Genomic DNA, 17,672 nt, shown 5'->3' with positions numbered 1-17,672 from the left:
AACGGTGTCTCAAGTTTTAAAATAATTAAAAACAAAAACTTAAATTTCAGAATTCGTATATCTTGACAACCTGATGGTGTAAACCTTTAATTTTCAAACTTAGATTATTTGATCTAACAGAATTCATAGTTTGAAATATCCAAGGTCTACGACATAGGGTTGCAAAGATATAGGGTTTAGAAAATCAGAGTTTGTTACAAAGACTTGCAATTCCTTTTTTACAGGTCGTCCATTATAAACTTTCACAAGTAAATGCGTGTTTTAAGCTTATAGCAAAATGATTACAGAAAAAGTAGGATTATATGACAAACCTTTGTTTATAAACATAATCATCTGTAGTGCTGACTAATTAGACCGAACAGGGTGATTGTACACAATTAGTCAGTAATTATACTTCCTTAATCATTATAATATAGGAGTGCAACCATTAGACGCATACTTAGTATATCTTCAATTCTAGGAAACATATGTTTGTCATAAAATGGAATAATATCATAAAATATTCTCTATCAGATAATAATTTTTACCTTGAATTATCTATTCAACATTTTTAAAATCATCTCTTAAAACAAACGCTTATTCCAGAAGATGTTAAGAAAATGTCGGAAATTTTTCTATTGAAAACTACAGAATTGGATTTGTCTGAAACCACCTCCTCATCAAAAAGAACAGAATGGTTACCCAGGTATTTTTGGTATATTTTGTTCTAAAATTATTCTAATCTTTTTAATAAAAACAAGGCTCGTGTCTTTTCCTCGGGTCTATTCCTCGGGTCTATTCCTCGGGTTTATTCCTCGGGTTTATTCCACGGCTCTATTCCTCGGGTATATTCCTCGGGTTTATTCCTCGGGTCTATTCCAAGGGTCTATTCCAAGGGTCTATTCCAAGGGTCTATTCCTCGGGTCCATTCCTCGGGTCTATTCCTCGGGTTTATTCCTCGGGTCTATTCTACGGGTCTATTCCTCGGGCCTATTCCTCGGGTCTATTTCAAAATATGTTTTTTTGCACAATCTCTGAAAAGGGTAATTGCCCGTCCCTCCCAACCTATATTTTGAAACTTCAGAAACGACTGTACGGGATATTTTTCAATTCTTTTTTGTTATATTGATGGCTCCCTATTTAGTTTTATACTATTTGCATTTTTGCCAAATTTTTTAACACTTCTATAAAAGATTAATCTTCAGAGATAATCCGTTACAGGTCGTCGTTATAAAGTTTCATCCTTTGTGATTAACCCTATATATTATACCAACTATAAATTATAAATACAATAAAATGTATCGGACTGGCAATTCCAAAATGAAAATTAGACTGATTTCAAGCATTTTTTAAAGTTTGTAGAAATGAATTGAGTGTTTGCCACAAACTCAAATGTTCTAATCCCTATATATTTGCAATCTTATGACAAAATTCAAATTATTAAGATTAAGCATACAACTTGCTTTTTATGGTTTAAATATTTCTTAAACTAACCATTTAAGCTTTTTGCTTGCATCGAAAAAAGTGTCTGTAATCCTAAAAATTATTAACACTAAGGCCCGTAAACTGGAAGTTTTTATGTGTGGTGCGGGGGGGNAAAACCCTCTCCTACCCGGTACATCTTGTTTATTTATTAAATAATCTCGCGGATTTCCGCACATCAGAACATTGAGGAAACATTGAGATAAGGAAATTTGTCCCATTAAGAAAAGGAAGAATTCGGCAATATCTTTGTGTCTAAATAGATAAAACTTCGGACAAGCAAGGAAGATACACGTAGAACTATAGCAATTTGAATATAATTTAAAGAGTAGATATGCTATATTTACACTAAAAATATATCATAATTCTAAATGTTTTTGAATTCACTCAACTTTTTCAACTCCTCCCACTGAAAACTGAGTTCTTGTAACAAACTCTAATTTTCCAATCCCTATATGTTTGCAACCAGATGGTGTAAACCTTTGATATTTCCAACTTAAACCTATTTTATCTTACAAAATTCATAGTTCGAAATAGCAATGGATTGCGACATCAAATTGCAAAAATTTAGGAGGTTGCAAAAACTCAAATTTTCCTTGGCTGGAAGGGTTCTGTTATAATCGTTACCATTAAATAATGGGTATGCCCTAATTTACTTTTAGAATCCTTTGTATTAGAATAAAAGTACATGTACACAAGTTAATTATATTGATCTTAATCTGTTTCTTGCATGCGTATTAACATGATATTTACCGTCAATTGAAAACCAATAAGATTCAGAAATTACACAGAGAAAATCGTTTTACACCGTTTAAACTTAAATAAATAATGCTTAACCAAACACACTTTCACGTGTCAAATTATGTGAAGGGGGGGGGAAGGGCCTTGTTTGTTTGCTGTGTCTTTCATTCGAATTTTAAAAAGGTCTATTTAAATATTATCGCTGAGAACCTGTCAAAGTTTCAAAAATAAAATTACATCAAATAAAACCGTTGTTTCAGCAAAATAAAATAAAGATATCAATTGTATTTCAATAAAAAAAGTTTTTCCCTCCAATTTTTGAGAAATAAAAATCCTTTTTGGTATGGAAAACCACGATATTTACCTTGTTTTAACTCAACTGTTATAATAGTTAAAAGGTACCGTTGTGAATCAGACATGTTACATATCCGTAGTGAATCCGACATGTCACATATTCGTTGTGAATCAGACATGTCACATATCCGTTGTGAATCAGACATGTCACATATCCGTTGTGAATCAGACCTGTCACATATCCGTTGTGAATCAGACATGTTATATATCTGTTCTGAATCAGACATGTCACATATCTGTAGTGAATCAGACCTGTCACATATCCGTTGTGAATCAGACCTGTCAAATATCCGTTGTGAATCAGACATGTCATATATACGTTGTGAAACAGACATGTTATATATCCGTTGTGAATCAGGCCTGTCACATATCTGTTGTGAATCAGGCATGTCAAATATCCGTTGTGAATCAAAAATGTCATATATCTGTTGTGAATCAGACATGTCACATATCTGTAGTGATTCAGACATGTCAAATATCCGTTGTTAATCAGACATGTCATATATCCGTTGTGAAACAGACATGTTATATATCCGTTGTGAATCAGACATGCCACATATGAACGTAGGGTCCCTTTTAAAAATTTTAATTAGTTTTTGTTTAGGGAGCGTGTGGTGCTTCGCGTATTGTTTTGCGCTGGTTTATGCGCCTAGCAAACATACTAATTATGGCTGGAGGTATAACTCTTCTAGCCATCGGTATTTGGATCATTCACAGGTCAGACATACAGGCATTTTTAAGTATTACGTTATTTATAAACATGATTTGTTTTTTGCATCGTTCTTGATCTTTTTTTTACTTTTGGTTGTTTTTAACTTTGAGGATAGATCAATTATTCAATTTTTTTCATTAGCTCTCAATATTTTTTGTTCTTTTTACTTTGTATATACTATATGTTTATATTTTATCTAAATACATTTTTCTCCCTCTGTTATTTTCTTGAATTGTTCAACTTTTAATATATTCTTAATAAATAGAAAAATGAAAATTCTCAGTTTGTTTAAATCTTATGTGCTATTTTTACTTATTAGCTTATTTTGTATTTAATCGTCATTTTTATGTTTACAAAACAGGAAAACCTTCTCCAATGAGCTGCTGAGGAACATGTTGTATTTAAACACGGCGAGGGTGGTCTCGGCGGTCGGAGGCCTCACCATCCTCACAAGCCTTTTCGGCCTCTACGCAGCACAAAAGGTAAACTACTTGTTGAAAGAGATTGCATACGTGATTTTAACGAACATTTCGACGAATGAATGTTATTAATTAATCTTTAAAGGGAGTGTTCGCGAAAAATGAAAGGGGGTATACAAATATTATAAAATATAAACTATATACAAATGTGGCGAAAGATAATCGATGACTTTAGGTTGTACTATCTGAATGATTTGTTTGAAATTAAATTGATTTTTTTACGGTCTAAGTCGTATGTTGCAATTTTCTCAATTTGTATGGACGCTAGGTTATTAGGTATGAGACGTATTTAACAATTTTCTCCTTATAGACGCAATAGAAGTAAGATTAGTAGGGATCAAAAGCGCTTTTTTATTGTATTAAGCCTATACCCCCTTTCATTTCTCGCGAACACTCCCTTTAAAACTAATGTAAGACTCCTTGATCTTTTCTTGCGCTTCTTTGGTCTGGAAATCCTTGTGTCGTCGTCTAAAAAGCCAGAATATAAAAATATAATTTCAAAGATATCATAGTTTCAGTATCATTACAGATAAGTAATGCAATTCAAACTTTTAAACAATTTTTAAAGCTGTTCCTTTAAATATAACCTTAGTAGTCCAAATTACTAATTACTATTATTTTTTTAGCTTTGAAGTTGATTTTATAAAAGTGTCAAAAGTCTATGATAAAAATATTATCTTAAAGTTTTCTTTATTTCTAGATTTATACTTTTCTTCAACATAATAAATTAAAAGTTAACTTTTAAAAAAATTATAGAATAGTTCTCAATGTTCTTAGTTTTCATATTTACTCCTGCAAGGGAGTGTAATCGTAATTTCAAGAAAGCCTCTCTCAAAGATGCCAACTCCTGATTTTAAACGGTCCCTTTGTCTCTGATCAAGTTTCGGAATACCGTTGTAGATCGGGCATTGACATCTTTGCTAAGAAAGTCACATGAAATTACGCTGACAGTCCCTTTAAACATTTTCAATTTGTTTTTTCAACATGAAGGAAGGATAAAAAACAAAATCACCAAAACTACCAGTTCTTTTGTTTAGGAAGTGAAAGTGCTCCATCTAACTTACTTTGTTCTCATTTCAATTCTTCTTCTTATTCTCTCCATCGGAGCAATTCTAGCCTACGTATTCACAGAACAGGTTGGTCCTCCGATGACTTCTTGAAAGGCGCTAGACTCAGTAGAAAATTTCTTCGACGCTTTTTATATGTTTTTCATAATTACGATGTGTTAGTGTAAAGTGAAAATTATAATTAATTAGAACTTGATTAGTATCTTTAAAAAAGTATCTTTGGATCCGGTGTCGTGCATTAGTTCATTTCTTTTTTTTAACCATGCATTTCATCACAATGTTAGACATCTAAAGTAAAGTTTTGTCACTTGCCGATGTTTATTAATGTATTTTGATTGAAAAAAATACACATTCAAAATTATCACAATCTTGAATAATTTTTAATAAATTAAAAAAAAACTAGGTTTTCTTTTCTTTAACCAATTTTAGCTCTTGACTGTTGCTCCGAAAATCAGCCATTTTTTATCATTCAAAATGTTTCTTCCGTTTTTCTATTCGATTGGCGAAAACTTTCGGGATTTTTTTTCAATTTTGATGCTCCATAAACCTTCTTTGAGATGATGCGAGGTCCCATACAAAATGTGCACCTGATCGATTCAGCTGTTTTATGTTTATTGGACACGGACAGACAAACAGACAAGCAAAGTATATTCATAGAAGACGACGTTGGAGAGGAAATATTTTTAATGCATAAAACCCGGGTTAGAAAATATTAGATCTTTATCTGTTTATTTTTGCCAAACGTTTCAAAATTATCTAAATAGTTTGATCATTGATTAATAACGACACAGATAGTCGTCTTTTAAAGATTTAGGGGTTTTTCGTTCACAATAACCCTGAGGAGAAGCCCAAAGGAGTTCCGCGTAAGCAGCGCATGCTCTCTCTTTCTGTCTTGTAATTCAACACTGCCTCCGCGTTACTCCTTTGGGCTTCTTCTCATGGTTATTGCGAATGAAAAACCCTTAAATCTTTAAAAGACGACATCTAGTGGTCTATCTGTGTTGTTATTAATCTATGATTAAACTATTTAAGTAAATTTTGAAACGTTTGGCAAAATAAAACGCAGATAGCGTAGAATTACAAGACAGAGAGAGGGCATGCACCGACTGAGAGGAACTCCTTTTGGGCTTCTGCCTTAGGGTTATTGTGAACGAAAAACTCCTAAATCTTGAAAAGACGACATCTAGTGCTCTATCTGTGTTGTTTTAATCTATGAGTTTGATAGTGATTTAAAAAGTTTAACAAAAAAAAACAGATTTGCCAAAATCAAATGACAAAATCAAATGACAAAATCAAATTATAAACCAATAACTTTAAGATTGTGCAAGATAGATGCTCTAGCAAAAAAATGTCCATTTTATTGTAAAATGTTAAATCTAAAAATGTCCAATTATTTCTTTATTTTCCAAGTCACTCCTCTGTAAAGCCAAGATGACATGAGCTTAACATAAGTCTTTAATTGATAATGACCAATCAGAAAAAAGACGGAAATAAATACTTCGTTTTTTGTCTAAAGTAAAAAACGTTGATACTATTTTGGCAATTTAAAAAAACCGAAGTGTACAACGACAAATTTTGTAATTATTATCAATTTGGGCAATACAAGAAAAGATTGAATAAATGTTTAGGAGTAATATACAATTAAACTGAAATACATGTTTAGGTAGATAATACAATACATGTTTAGATTGTAATACAATACATGTTTAGGTAGATAACACAATAAATGTTTAGACTGATAATACAATACATGTTTAGGTAGATAATACATATGTTTAGGTAAATAATACAATACATATGTTTAGGTAAATAATACAATACATGTTCAGGTAAATAATACAATACATGTTTAGGTAGATAATACAATACATATGTTTAGGTAAATAATACAATACATGTTCAGGTAAATAATACAATACATGTGTAGGTAGATAATACAATACATGTTTAGGTAGATAATACAATACATGTTTAGGTAAATAATACAATACATGTTTAGGTAGATAATACAATACATATGTTTAGGTAAATAATACAATACATGTTTAGGTAGATAATACAATACATGTTTAGGTAGATAATACAATTCATGTTTAGGTGGATAATACAATACATGTTTAGGTAGATAATACAATTCATGTTTAGGTAGATAATACAATAAATATTTTGGTGGATAATACAATACATGTTTAGGTAGATAATACATATGTTTAGGTAAATAATACAATATATATGTTTAGGTAAATAATACAATACATGTCTAGGTAAATAATACAATACATGTTTAGGTAAATAATACAATACATATGTTTAGGTAAATAATACAATACATATGTTTAGGTAGATAATACAATTCATGTTTAGGTAGATAATACAATAAATATTTTGGTGGATAATACAATAAATGTTTAGGTATATAGTGCAATAAATGTTTAGATGGATAATACAAAAAATGTTTGGGTGGATAATACAATAAATGTTTAGGTGGATAATACAATAAATATTAAGGTAGATAATACAATACATGTTTAGGTGGATAATAAAATAAATATTTTGGTGGATAATACAATAAATATTTAGGTAGATAATACAATAAATGTTTAGGTGAATAATACAATAAATATTTTGGTGGATAATACAATACATGTTTAGGTGGATAATACAATACATATTTTGGTGGATAATACAATACAAGTTTAGCAGATAAAACAATAAATGTTTAGAAGACAAGAAATTTTTAGGTAGATATTACAATAAATGTTTTTCGGTTAATAATAATTGTTTAGGCGGATAATATAATAAATGTTTAGGTAGATAATACAATACAAGCTGAGATGATCTCCGATGTGAGGCTCTATGACCCGAATGATCCAGGACCGGTCACGTGGGCGTGGGATCAAACTCAAACACAGGTAAAGAATTTAAAGCTGACCGGCGGGGATAGGTTAAGGATAGGTAGAAAAAGTCGGAATTTTCTTAAAAATTTAATTGAAAAATAATCTCCCAAGAAAGGGGTTGATTCATTTGTCGTACTGTCCAATTTTGCCTTATATAGTCTGCATGCAGTACTGTACAGTTTGTTCTAGCTGCTTAAACATCGGCCGGGTACTTGAAATAAATCCGATCGAGTTAACAGTGAAATGTTCATCAATGATGAAATAAATATTTTTCTTTTAAAATTTTTTTTAAATTACTGATCATCAACGGTTGTTTTAATGTAAAAGAAATATTTCATTATTACCAAAAACAAATTTTCAGTATTACAGTTTTCAAATTTTAGTATTTTATTCTGCTCGTTGCGAATAATTTCATTAAAATGAATTATGACGAAATTAAAGACGAAAACTTCAATGCCTTTTATATCAACTTAAATATTAATACTTGAACTTTGAAATTATTTTAAAATGAATGAGATTTCAATTTGTTGAAACCTGTCCAAGTTTTGAGCAGTTCTCAGGCATGACAACCTTTAAACTAAATTAGCCCAAAGGGAAATACATTGTTTAAAGGGACAGACCAGCTAAGTAAGGTAGTTGATCTGAGTATGCAGTGTTGTGGACAAATTCTTTAGGATTCATTTGAGACATATAAAACGTTTCCACGATGCATAATTACTCAGTTTGAGCTTAAATTCGACGTTCAAAGTCATGAACTTGGGTGGGTACGTTTTCAGAATCGGTTTTTTTAAAAACTATTAAATAACGGCGATGAAAAATGTAGTAAAAATTCTTTAGTAAACTAATTAGATGTTTAGGAACCTATTTTTCATAAGAAATTTGTCAATAAATCGAAGTTAGAATTAATTATTTCCTTTTTCATTATTATAATGAATTCCTTATTTTCTATGAATTTATTCGCAGATTTCTTCAAATTCTTCAAATTTCGTCTTTTTAATAAAACTTTCAGAAAATCTGCAGAAAATCTTAGTGATTAAAGAGAGATTAAAGAAACTATTTATTGAATAAGATTAAATATTTACGATGATAAGAGTTAATTTTTGTTTTCTCAACCTGTTCCTAAACAACTAATTAGTTTACCGTAGAATTTGTTTACATTTTTTGTCGTCGTTATTTGATAATTAAAAAAAAACAATTCTGAAAACGTATCCACCCAAAAGTACGATTTTGAACGTCGACTTTGCGCTCAAGATCTTTAAAACGTTTTATATGTTTCTAATAAATCCTAAAGAATTTGTCCACAACACTGTATACTCAGTTTAACTACCGTTCATAGCCGGTCTGTCCCTTTAAGGGAAAATGAGGTATAGGGGAAACAAGATGTTTACGGAAATCATGCGGTTGTTTGGTAAATATGAAACACACATGTGGTAACAGTGGTTGTGGTTGTTCGGAAACAATTGGATTAATGGAAATTTACACATGTGGTTTAATTGAAACATAGTGGAGTTTGTACTTTTTTCTGAATCTATATAAAAGAACACAGCCAAATGGGGTCTTGGTTATTCATAGCTTACACAAAAAAGAGTTTAACGACGACCTTTTCAACGTATTTTTAAAAATACTAAAGTCAGAACACATGAATTTCCCTAGAAAGGTCTCGTTCATTTAGTGTACTATCCCGTTTTGCCTGGTATAATTTGTATGTGTACTGAACAGCTCACTCAAGCTAGTAAGTAGGGTTTCCAGCGAAAAAAATCGTTTCGCAAAAATTTCGCAATTTTCGCACGAAAATTTCGCAAAAAAATACGGTTCATTTCAAAGATTTTTTCTTGCAATTGGCTGGCTCATTGCTAGCTGGATTTAGGTGAACGCACGTGGACAGACAAAAACTCAAAAAGATAGCTAGAGAAATCAAATTATCTTCATCAAACATTTGTTAAAGTAAAGGAAGAGAAATTAATAATATGATATAATAAAACTTCAAATGTTGAGCTCTCAGAGCAGGAGTTCTACAAGTTTTATTGCAAAATAAATTGTTGCAGCTACAACTATATGGTTTTCGCGAATTTATTTTTTGTTCGCAACAAATATTTTCGCAAAATTTTCTTATTTTTCCGCAAATATGCGAAATGCGAACGAAAATTTTTGCATTTTTTGCGAGAAACGTTTCGTTCGCTGGAAACCCTATTGGTAAGTGTTCGGCCGGATTTTTGAACTGAACCGGACTTAACAATATAAAGTCTTAAAAGACCTTAAAATTATATTAGAGAACTATACTTCCAGGGTGAACCAGAGAACTATACTTCCAGGGTGTACCAGAGAACTATACTTCCAGGGTGAACTAGAGAACTATACTTCCAGGGTGAACCAGAGAACTATACTTCCAGGGTGTACCAGAGAACTATACTTCCAGGGTGTACCAGAGAACTATACTTCCAGGGTGAACCAGAGAACTATACTTCCAGGGTGAACCAGAGAACTATACTTCCAGGGTAAAGAAAACGGGATTAGATAGTGAGAGTTTGTGTCAAAAGCTCAGTTCCTTAACAGAAATATAAAATATACATTCATGACTTTTAAATAAATTTGAATCTAGACAAAACTTGAAAGGTACAAAATTGGCGGAATCTCAAGACAGTAATCTAAGACTACATAAACTTTTCTTTGGAACACCCTAAAAGATATTCCTATGGTTGTTATCTCTTATCTTATGTTGACAAGAGTGTACGAAGTATGACGCGTGGATTAATGCGTACAGTGTACATTACCTTGATATTTGTCACGCTACGCTAAATATTACGCATTCCTGAGCATCTACGTGAAGATGAAGCCAAATAAAGTTAATAAAGTAAATTAATCAATAAAACCAGATTTTATCTTGGTCGTCCGTGCCAATTTAATTAATTTAAACTTTGTTCTAATATTTTAACAATGGCGTAACATAGCACTTTTCTGAGGGGGGGAGGTACAGGGGAATCGAGCCCCCCCTGTCGATTTTTTTTTTAAAACAGTAAGCGCTGTTTTCAGGATTTGAAGAATAATCATATCATGCTGGAGTCAAGTGAGGTTCGTGAGGTGGGGGGTGAGAGGGGGCGAAATATGCTGAGCGGGGCGGGGAACGTGGTTAGCCCCCCCCCTTAGTTGCGCTACTGTCCATTTATAATTTATAATTTGTAATACAGTTATATCAATACAATGAAGACGATTTTCTATTTCAATTTTTATTTAAATCAAGCTTTTACAGAGCATGGATTCACATAAACATAAAAAGCAAGAGAAGCTGTTAATTAAAAAGCTTCTTTTTGATTTATACTTGAAAACTTAAAATTCTTAAAAAACTTTGTTACCATTCGAATATCAAAAACAAAAGTCGTCTTCATTGTATTGATATAATTGCTTACCACAGTATATGATTTAAAATTTATGATAACCAGAAAATTCTGAAATAGGAAGACAACTTTTAAAATCCAGTTATAACTTCAGAAAGTCCAATTAACATGAGAAACAGCAGAGAAAATACCTAACACCTTCTATATTGTAGCTTGAATGTTGTGGGTTGATGACCCCGCAGGTCAACTCTTCCTGGGAGATCTGGAGATACTCTAGAGCACTAAATAAAGGTAGAGGATTTTGTATAAACTTATTCATTGACCCCCATTGCGAAAATCCCTACCGCGGACTCGCATAGCTAAATAGCACAGGAAAAGACTGTAGTGCAAAAGCATATGTCGTCTTCCTTTCAAGTTATGAACAAATTTCTATCAATGTATATATACTTCTTAATGTTTTTTTTTCTTCTTAATTTTTTGCCGTTCATATGATGCTAATTGCAACTTATTGTGCCGGCGACCTGATCGACCAGCCTGCTACTAAGAGTATTTCTTGCTATCAACCGATATCTGCATATATCCTTCTGTGATTTAAAGGTTGCAAGCTCTCATGCTAAAATCGATAAAAATTTTGCCAATTTTTTCAAAAGACTATAAGCTAAAAACAAGTGTTTTACAGTTTTAAAATGTAAAAAAGGAAACAAGAAAGCAGTAATGAGTAACCCCAACGCTGACCCGTCGGAGGAACATTTCATAGCAGTAGGTTAAATCTTTGTGTTCCAGGAGAAGGTGTGTGGAGGGTTCCTGACTCATGTTGTTCCCCAGACCAACTCTGTGGAACCTTTAGTTCAAATATATCGGGCATTTTTACTAGGAACATTTTTTATACGATAAAGCTAATGAAAGAAAAATTGAATAAGAAAAGATCATGAAACAAAATTTTAAATTGAAAAGATCATGAAACAAAATTTAAAATTGAAAAGATCATGAAACAACAGTTCAAATTGAAAAAGATCATGAAACAAAAGTAAAAGTTGAAAAAAGATCACGAAACAAAAGTAAAAATTGAAAAAGATCATGAAACAGAAGTAAAAATTGAAAAAGATCATGAAACAAAAGTAAAAATTGAAAAAAGATCATGAAACAAAATTGAAAATTGAAAAAGATCATAACACAAAAGTAAAAATTGAAAAAGATCATGACACAAAAGTAAAAATTTAAAAAGATCATGAAACAAAAGAAAGATCATGAAACAAAAACAAAAATTGAAAAAGATCATGAAACAAAAGTAAAAATTGAAAAAGATCATGAAACAAAAGTAAAAATTGAAAAATATCATGAAACAAAAGTAAAAATTGAAAAAGATCATTAAACAAAAGTTAAAATTGAAAATTATTCAGTTTAACTCTAGATTAAAAGTTATCCAATGGTTAAATGGTTCAAGCTTGGATTCCTTTTAAGATGAATGACTGGAGTTTTATTTGTTTTCGATAGTTAAAAATTGTTGCCAGAGATTGCTATGTAGAGGTTAAAGAATACGTAGTTCAACATGCTAGTTTACTTGGAGCTGTAGCTGTGGGTATAGCTTGCATTCAGGTAATATTATTATTGTTATTATTATTATTATTATTATTATTATTATTATTATTATTATTATTATTATTATTATTATTATTATTATTATTATTAATAATAATAAAATACTATTTTAGTACTTCTAATGATTTTATTTTCAGTTTCTTGGTGTCTTGAGTTCTCTTATACTATTTAGATCGATAGTATAATTTCCTCAACAATTTTATTGAAGTTTTAATTGGACAAACTATCAGTTGATTTTTTCACGCCTAGCGATTCGTGATGGAAGATCATCTAAGATTATAGATCGCTGAAGATCCTATAAGATTATAGATAGCTGAAGATCCTAAAAGATTATAGATCGCTGAAGATCCTATAAGATTATATATCGCTGAAGATCCTATATGATTATAGATCGCTGAAGATCCTATAAGATTATTGATCGCTGAAGATCATCTAAGATTATGAATCACTGAAAATCATCTTAGAAAAAAGATCGCTGAAGATTATCTAAGATTATAGATTTCTGTAGACAATCTAGGATTATAGATCACTGAAGATCATCTAAGATTATAGATCGCTGAAGATCATCTAAGACTATAGATCGCTGAAGATCATCTAAGATAAAAGATCGGGAAGAAGGGAATTAATAAAACATTACAACCCGGTGAAAGACGATATAACAAAAATGTGATAAATTTGAAAATTATTGCAATATTTATTTTAATGTATATTTTATAAGTTTAAATGGTTTCGATCATTGTTTAATCTTTAACAGTCTTCTTTATTTTTCAATTCAATCACTTATTTATTAAACTTTTAGAATTAACTGAAAACTCCATAATTATGGGCATTTACAATCCGGTTTTAAAGGTTAAAATTTGAATTACAGCCTTGGTATTTATGATCAATATTGCGCAATTGGAATTTGAATTTTATTTATTTTTTATTTAAAGGCTAAAATTTAATTTGTTAGTTAAAATACTTATTTATGCCAAAAAAATCTTAGTTCTGAAGCTTAATCTATAAAAATATTTCTACAGTAGTGATGAATTTTCGATCCTGTTGATAGTTAAAAGTTAATTGAAACTTTTTTCCCTGAGAGCCTCTAGATTTGATTATAAATCATATTTAGCTTTTTAGTTTTTAACATTATGATGAAAATTTCATTCTTTTAATGTAAAAATCTACACAATCGAGATACTTTTGGCTTTTTGTCGCAGAATGTAAGAATGCAACATTAAAACTGCACCCACCCGCCATTTTAAATTTAATTTGTGTCAGATTTTAAAATTGTGAATCTAATAGTTTTTAATGAATTTCATCCGATTGAAAAAATATCAATTAGAAATGAAAATGGTTTACTCTAAAAGGTTATCTTTCTTTTAGAAATACGCCAATTTGGTTTGCTTTTAATTTCTAAATGGAGAAAGCAAATTTTTTAAACCATTATTTTTTAATAATTTTGTATTCACTAATTAACTAAGTAAATCATATCATCATTATCATTTTTCATTATTATTACAGTTCCTTATTACGGCCTAGTCATTAGTCAACCATGCAACATTATAAATTAATAAATTATTTTAATATTTTTGTTTTTATTATTTTACAGCTCGTTTTAGAACTTTGATTTTCAATGAAAACGGGCAGCCGTAGTACTCTACCCTTTCTCCGGGTCAGACTTTATGCTTCATATAGGTTCAATTTACTTTTACTATAGGGGCAGAGGTGTGTGGAAAAGTACTATAATGGATTCCACGAAAATAGTATTAATATTAGTAACCTATTCTTGGAATTCTTGTATCTTAAAAATATATAAAAATAATTGAAATGTAGATTATTTTGGATTTTTAATATGACAACTATATTGACATTTTTTGTGGCCCCTAGGTTAAGTTTTTGTTATTATTGAAAACTATTGATTAATTTGTAATTTTTAATCAAGTCATCTAACCCCTGTAAACTAACCGTCAACCGTGGAAAAAAATTGAAAAAAAATTTGAAAAAATTTGATTTTTTAGCCGATAACACCCCCCGGCCACCCATGAGTGTCCACAAAAAAATTCAGCCCAATCGGTCTAGCCGTTTGGCCGGCTATACGCAACATCACCATAGTTTCAGTAGAAGTAAATATTTCCATTTACTGATAGCGCCGATTAAAGGATTCATATCTCTGATTGGATGATGAGATATAGATAGAAAGATAGATGTTACCGCCAAACTATTTCTATTGGTTCAGAATAGACAACAAACACATGACTGAACCCTGATTGGATCAGGCGCTAATGGACTCGTCATAAAGGAGTGACATATACGAATGTCTTGTTTTATTATATAGATTTCAAGCTTACGTGCAATTTCCCTTACAATAATTCTTGTCTATTAGTGATGATTTGTATGATCTAATAAAGGCAGTCTCTTTTGTCTTTGATCAATTTTCTCTAGTTGTCTAGTCTGTGCTGTAGGTCCTGACCTCTGTCTTATTAAAGCTAATAGTCTCTTTCATTGTTTCTGATCTAAATTCTCCAGAAGTATTATCCATGTGCTGTTGAGTGAGTCTATTTAATAAAAGCGGTCTCTAATCGCAAATTGTCTCTGATCTATATTTCTATAGAGTCTTGTCTGAACTAAATAGAGTAAAGGATTATCAAATAATTAAATAGTACAAGTGGTATTTCTTTACATTCTTTTCTGACCTTTAACACCCCCCTTTCCCCTCCCTCCTCTCTATCAGCCGGACAACGCCCTTGATTACTATATCCTAGTTATCTTTGCCCTTTATCTGCACAGTACCAAGTCCCCCAAAAGTTACATATATCCCAGTAAAATATACATGACTATGCTAAGAAATTAAAATACAACCGGTTCTATTCTTAATACGTCATTATCTAGGGCGGGATTATATTCTAAGCCAAGGACAAAGTTAGACCACGGACAACATGTAGATATTTATATATATTATATAAGAAAAGAAGAGGTATTATTACTAAGGGTGTCTCGGAAAACGTTTCTTAAACATGTTTTTGACTGAAATAAGAATCGTACATTTTTCACTTTGTTCTATTTTTATTACAATTTTACTTTTTGATGGTGATATTCTAGAAAAAGATAAAAATCTGCGGTTTTCTTCAATATTTGATAGAAATACCATGGTAGAGCAAATATTTTCAATGATTTATTTTTTGTTGCAAGTTTACAACATTTGTATCCTTGTCTTTTGATTTCCCAATTTGTATGTTACCAAGACATGTGTACTGCAGCTTAGACGTCTATTGAAGGGAGGAAGGCCAACCACATCATTTCCAGTTCCGAGCCACATTTTCCTCATTTTCGCAACCAAACCACATCGGAAACCTCTTTCATGCCTTTTCAATTTAAAAAAAGATATTTTTTAAATGGTCAAATCTGTGAAATTTTGGCCATTTAAACAAATACAGTAAGGTTCGATCTGAGTGTATTACGACAATAAGATTAGGTCTTCACCTTGAAACTTAAGTCAACTATTTTTTTAGGTGAAAATTAAATTAAATCTCTTATGTCTACTTTATGATGGATAACTGTCACAATATAAGAAAAATAGTAAAATATTTGTCACACAGCTGTTTTTCATTTCTCCAATGGCGGGCCAACCGGGAAAATTCTAAGGTTTGCGGTAAAATTAACAACAATTGAATATTTATGAAGTTGTAATAGTTCACGGCAATCTATGCTAGACATATCTGAAAAATGGCGTAAGAAAAGAAAATTTTAAAGGACATAAAACTTGAAAATTTCCAGACAGTAGGACTCCAGACAGTAGGACTCCAGACAGTAGGACTCCAGACAGTAGGACTCCAGACAGCAGGACTCCAGACAGCAGGACTCCAGACAGCAGGACTCCAGGCAGCAGGACTCCCAGACAGTAGAATACCAGAAAGTATAGACTCCAGACAGTAGGACTCCAGACAGTAGGACTCCAAACAGTAGGACTCCAGACAGTAGGACTCCAGACAGTAGGACTCCAGACAGTAGGACTCCAGACAGTAGGACTCCAGACAGTAGAAAACTAGACAGTAGGACTCCAGACAGTAGAATACTAGACAGTATAGACTCCAGACAGTAGGACTCGAGACACTAGGACTCCAGACAGTAGGACTCCTGACAGTAGGACTCCAGACAGTAGGACTCCGAAAATTAGGACTCCAGACAGCAGGACTCCAGACAGTAGGATTCCCAGACAGTAGAGCTCTAGACAGTGGACCCCAGAAAGTAAAATACCAGAAAGTATAGGCTCCTGATAATAGGACTCCAGACAGTAGGACTCCAGACAGTGCAGACAATAGGATTCCAGACAGTAGAATACCAGACATTAGGATTTTTAACAGTAGGACTCCAAACAGTAAAATACAAGACAGTAGGACTCCAGACAGTAGGACTCCAGACAGTGGGACCCTAGACAATAAGACTCCAGACAGTAGGACCCCAGACAGTGGGACCTCAGATAGTAGGACTCCAGACAGTGGGACCCCAGACAGTAGGACTCCAGACAGTAGGACTCCAGACAGTGGGACCCCAGACAGTAGGACTCCAGACAGTAGGACTCCAGACAGTGGAACCCCAGACAGTAGGACTCCAGACGGTAGGACTCCCGACAGTGGGACCCCAGACAGTAGGACTCCAGACAGTAGAATACCAGACAGTAGGACTTCACACAGTTGGACTCCAGACACTAGGACTGCAGACAGTAGGACTCTTGACAAGAAATTTTCAGACATTAGGACTCCAGACAGTAGGATTCCAGACAGTAGGACTCCAGAGATCAGACAGGAGGACTCCAAAGTCCAGACAGTAAGACTCCAGAGATCAAACAGTAGGACACCAGAGATCAAACAGTAGGACACCAGAGATCATACAGTAGGACTCCAGAGATCAGACAGTAGGACTCCAGAGATCAGACAGTAGGACTCCAGAGATCATACAGTAGGACTCCAGAGTCAAGACAGTAGGACTCCAGAGATCATACAGTAGGACTCCAGAGTCCAGACAGTAGGACTCCAGAGATCATACAGTAG

General features: G+C 32.3%; 2 protein-coding genes across 2 annotated transcripts; one reads left to right on the top strand and one right to left on the bottom strand.

The window, feature by feature from the left end:
• The first annotated feature begins 589 nt into the window (after positions 1-589).
• Positions 590-14,177, top strand: LOC111707794 (CD151 antigen). The gene is made up of 9 exons (XM_023480950.1): positions 590-685; positions 3,161-3,273; positions 3,630-3,750; positions 4,785-4,883; positions 7,625-7,726; positions 11,256-11,334; positions 11,827-11,917; positions 12,555-12,639; positions 12,780-14,177. Exons 1-9 carry the CDS (start codon positions 674-676, stop codon positions 12,825-12,827), a joined length of 750 nt encoding a protein of 249 aa, XP_023336718.1. The 5' UTR covers positions 590-673; the 3' UTR covers positions 12,828-14,177.
• A 2,148-nt stretch (positions 14,178-16,325) lies between these two features.
• Positions 16,326-16,970, bottom strand: LOC111707784 (uncharacterized). Its single transcript, XM_023480938.1, has one exon. It carries the CDS (start codon positions 16,968-16,970, stop codon positions 16,326-16,328), a length of 645 nt encoding a protein of 214 aa, XP_023336706.1.
• Between the last annotated feature and the right edge of the window lie 702 nt (positions 16,971-17,672).

The sequence above is a fragment of the Eurytemora carolleeae genome, unplaced genomic scaffold (genome assembly GCF_000591075.1).
Source record: "Eurytemora carolleeae unplaced genomic scaffold, Eaff_2.0 scaffold799, whole genome shotgun sequence".
NCBI lineage: Eukaryota > Metazoa > Arthropoda > Copepoda > Calanoida > Temoridae > Eurytemora > Eurytemora carolleeae.
Note: the sequence above shows the minus strand (reverse complement) of the source record. Positions and strands in the feature narration are given on the sequence as shown.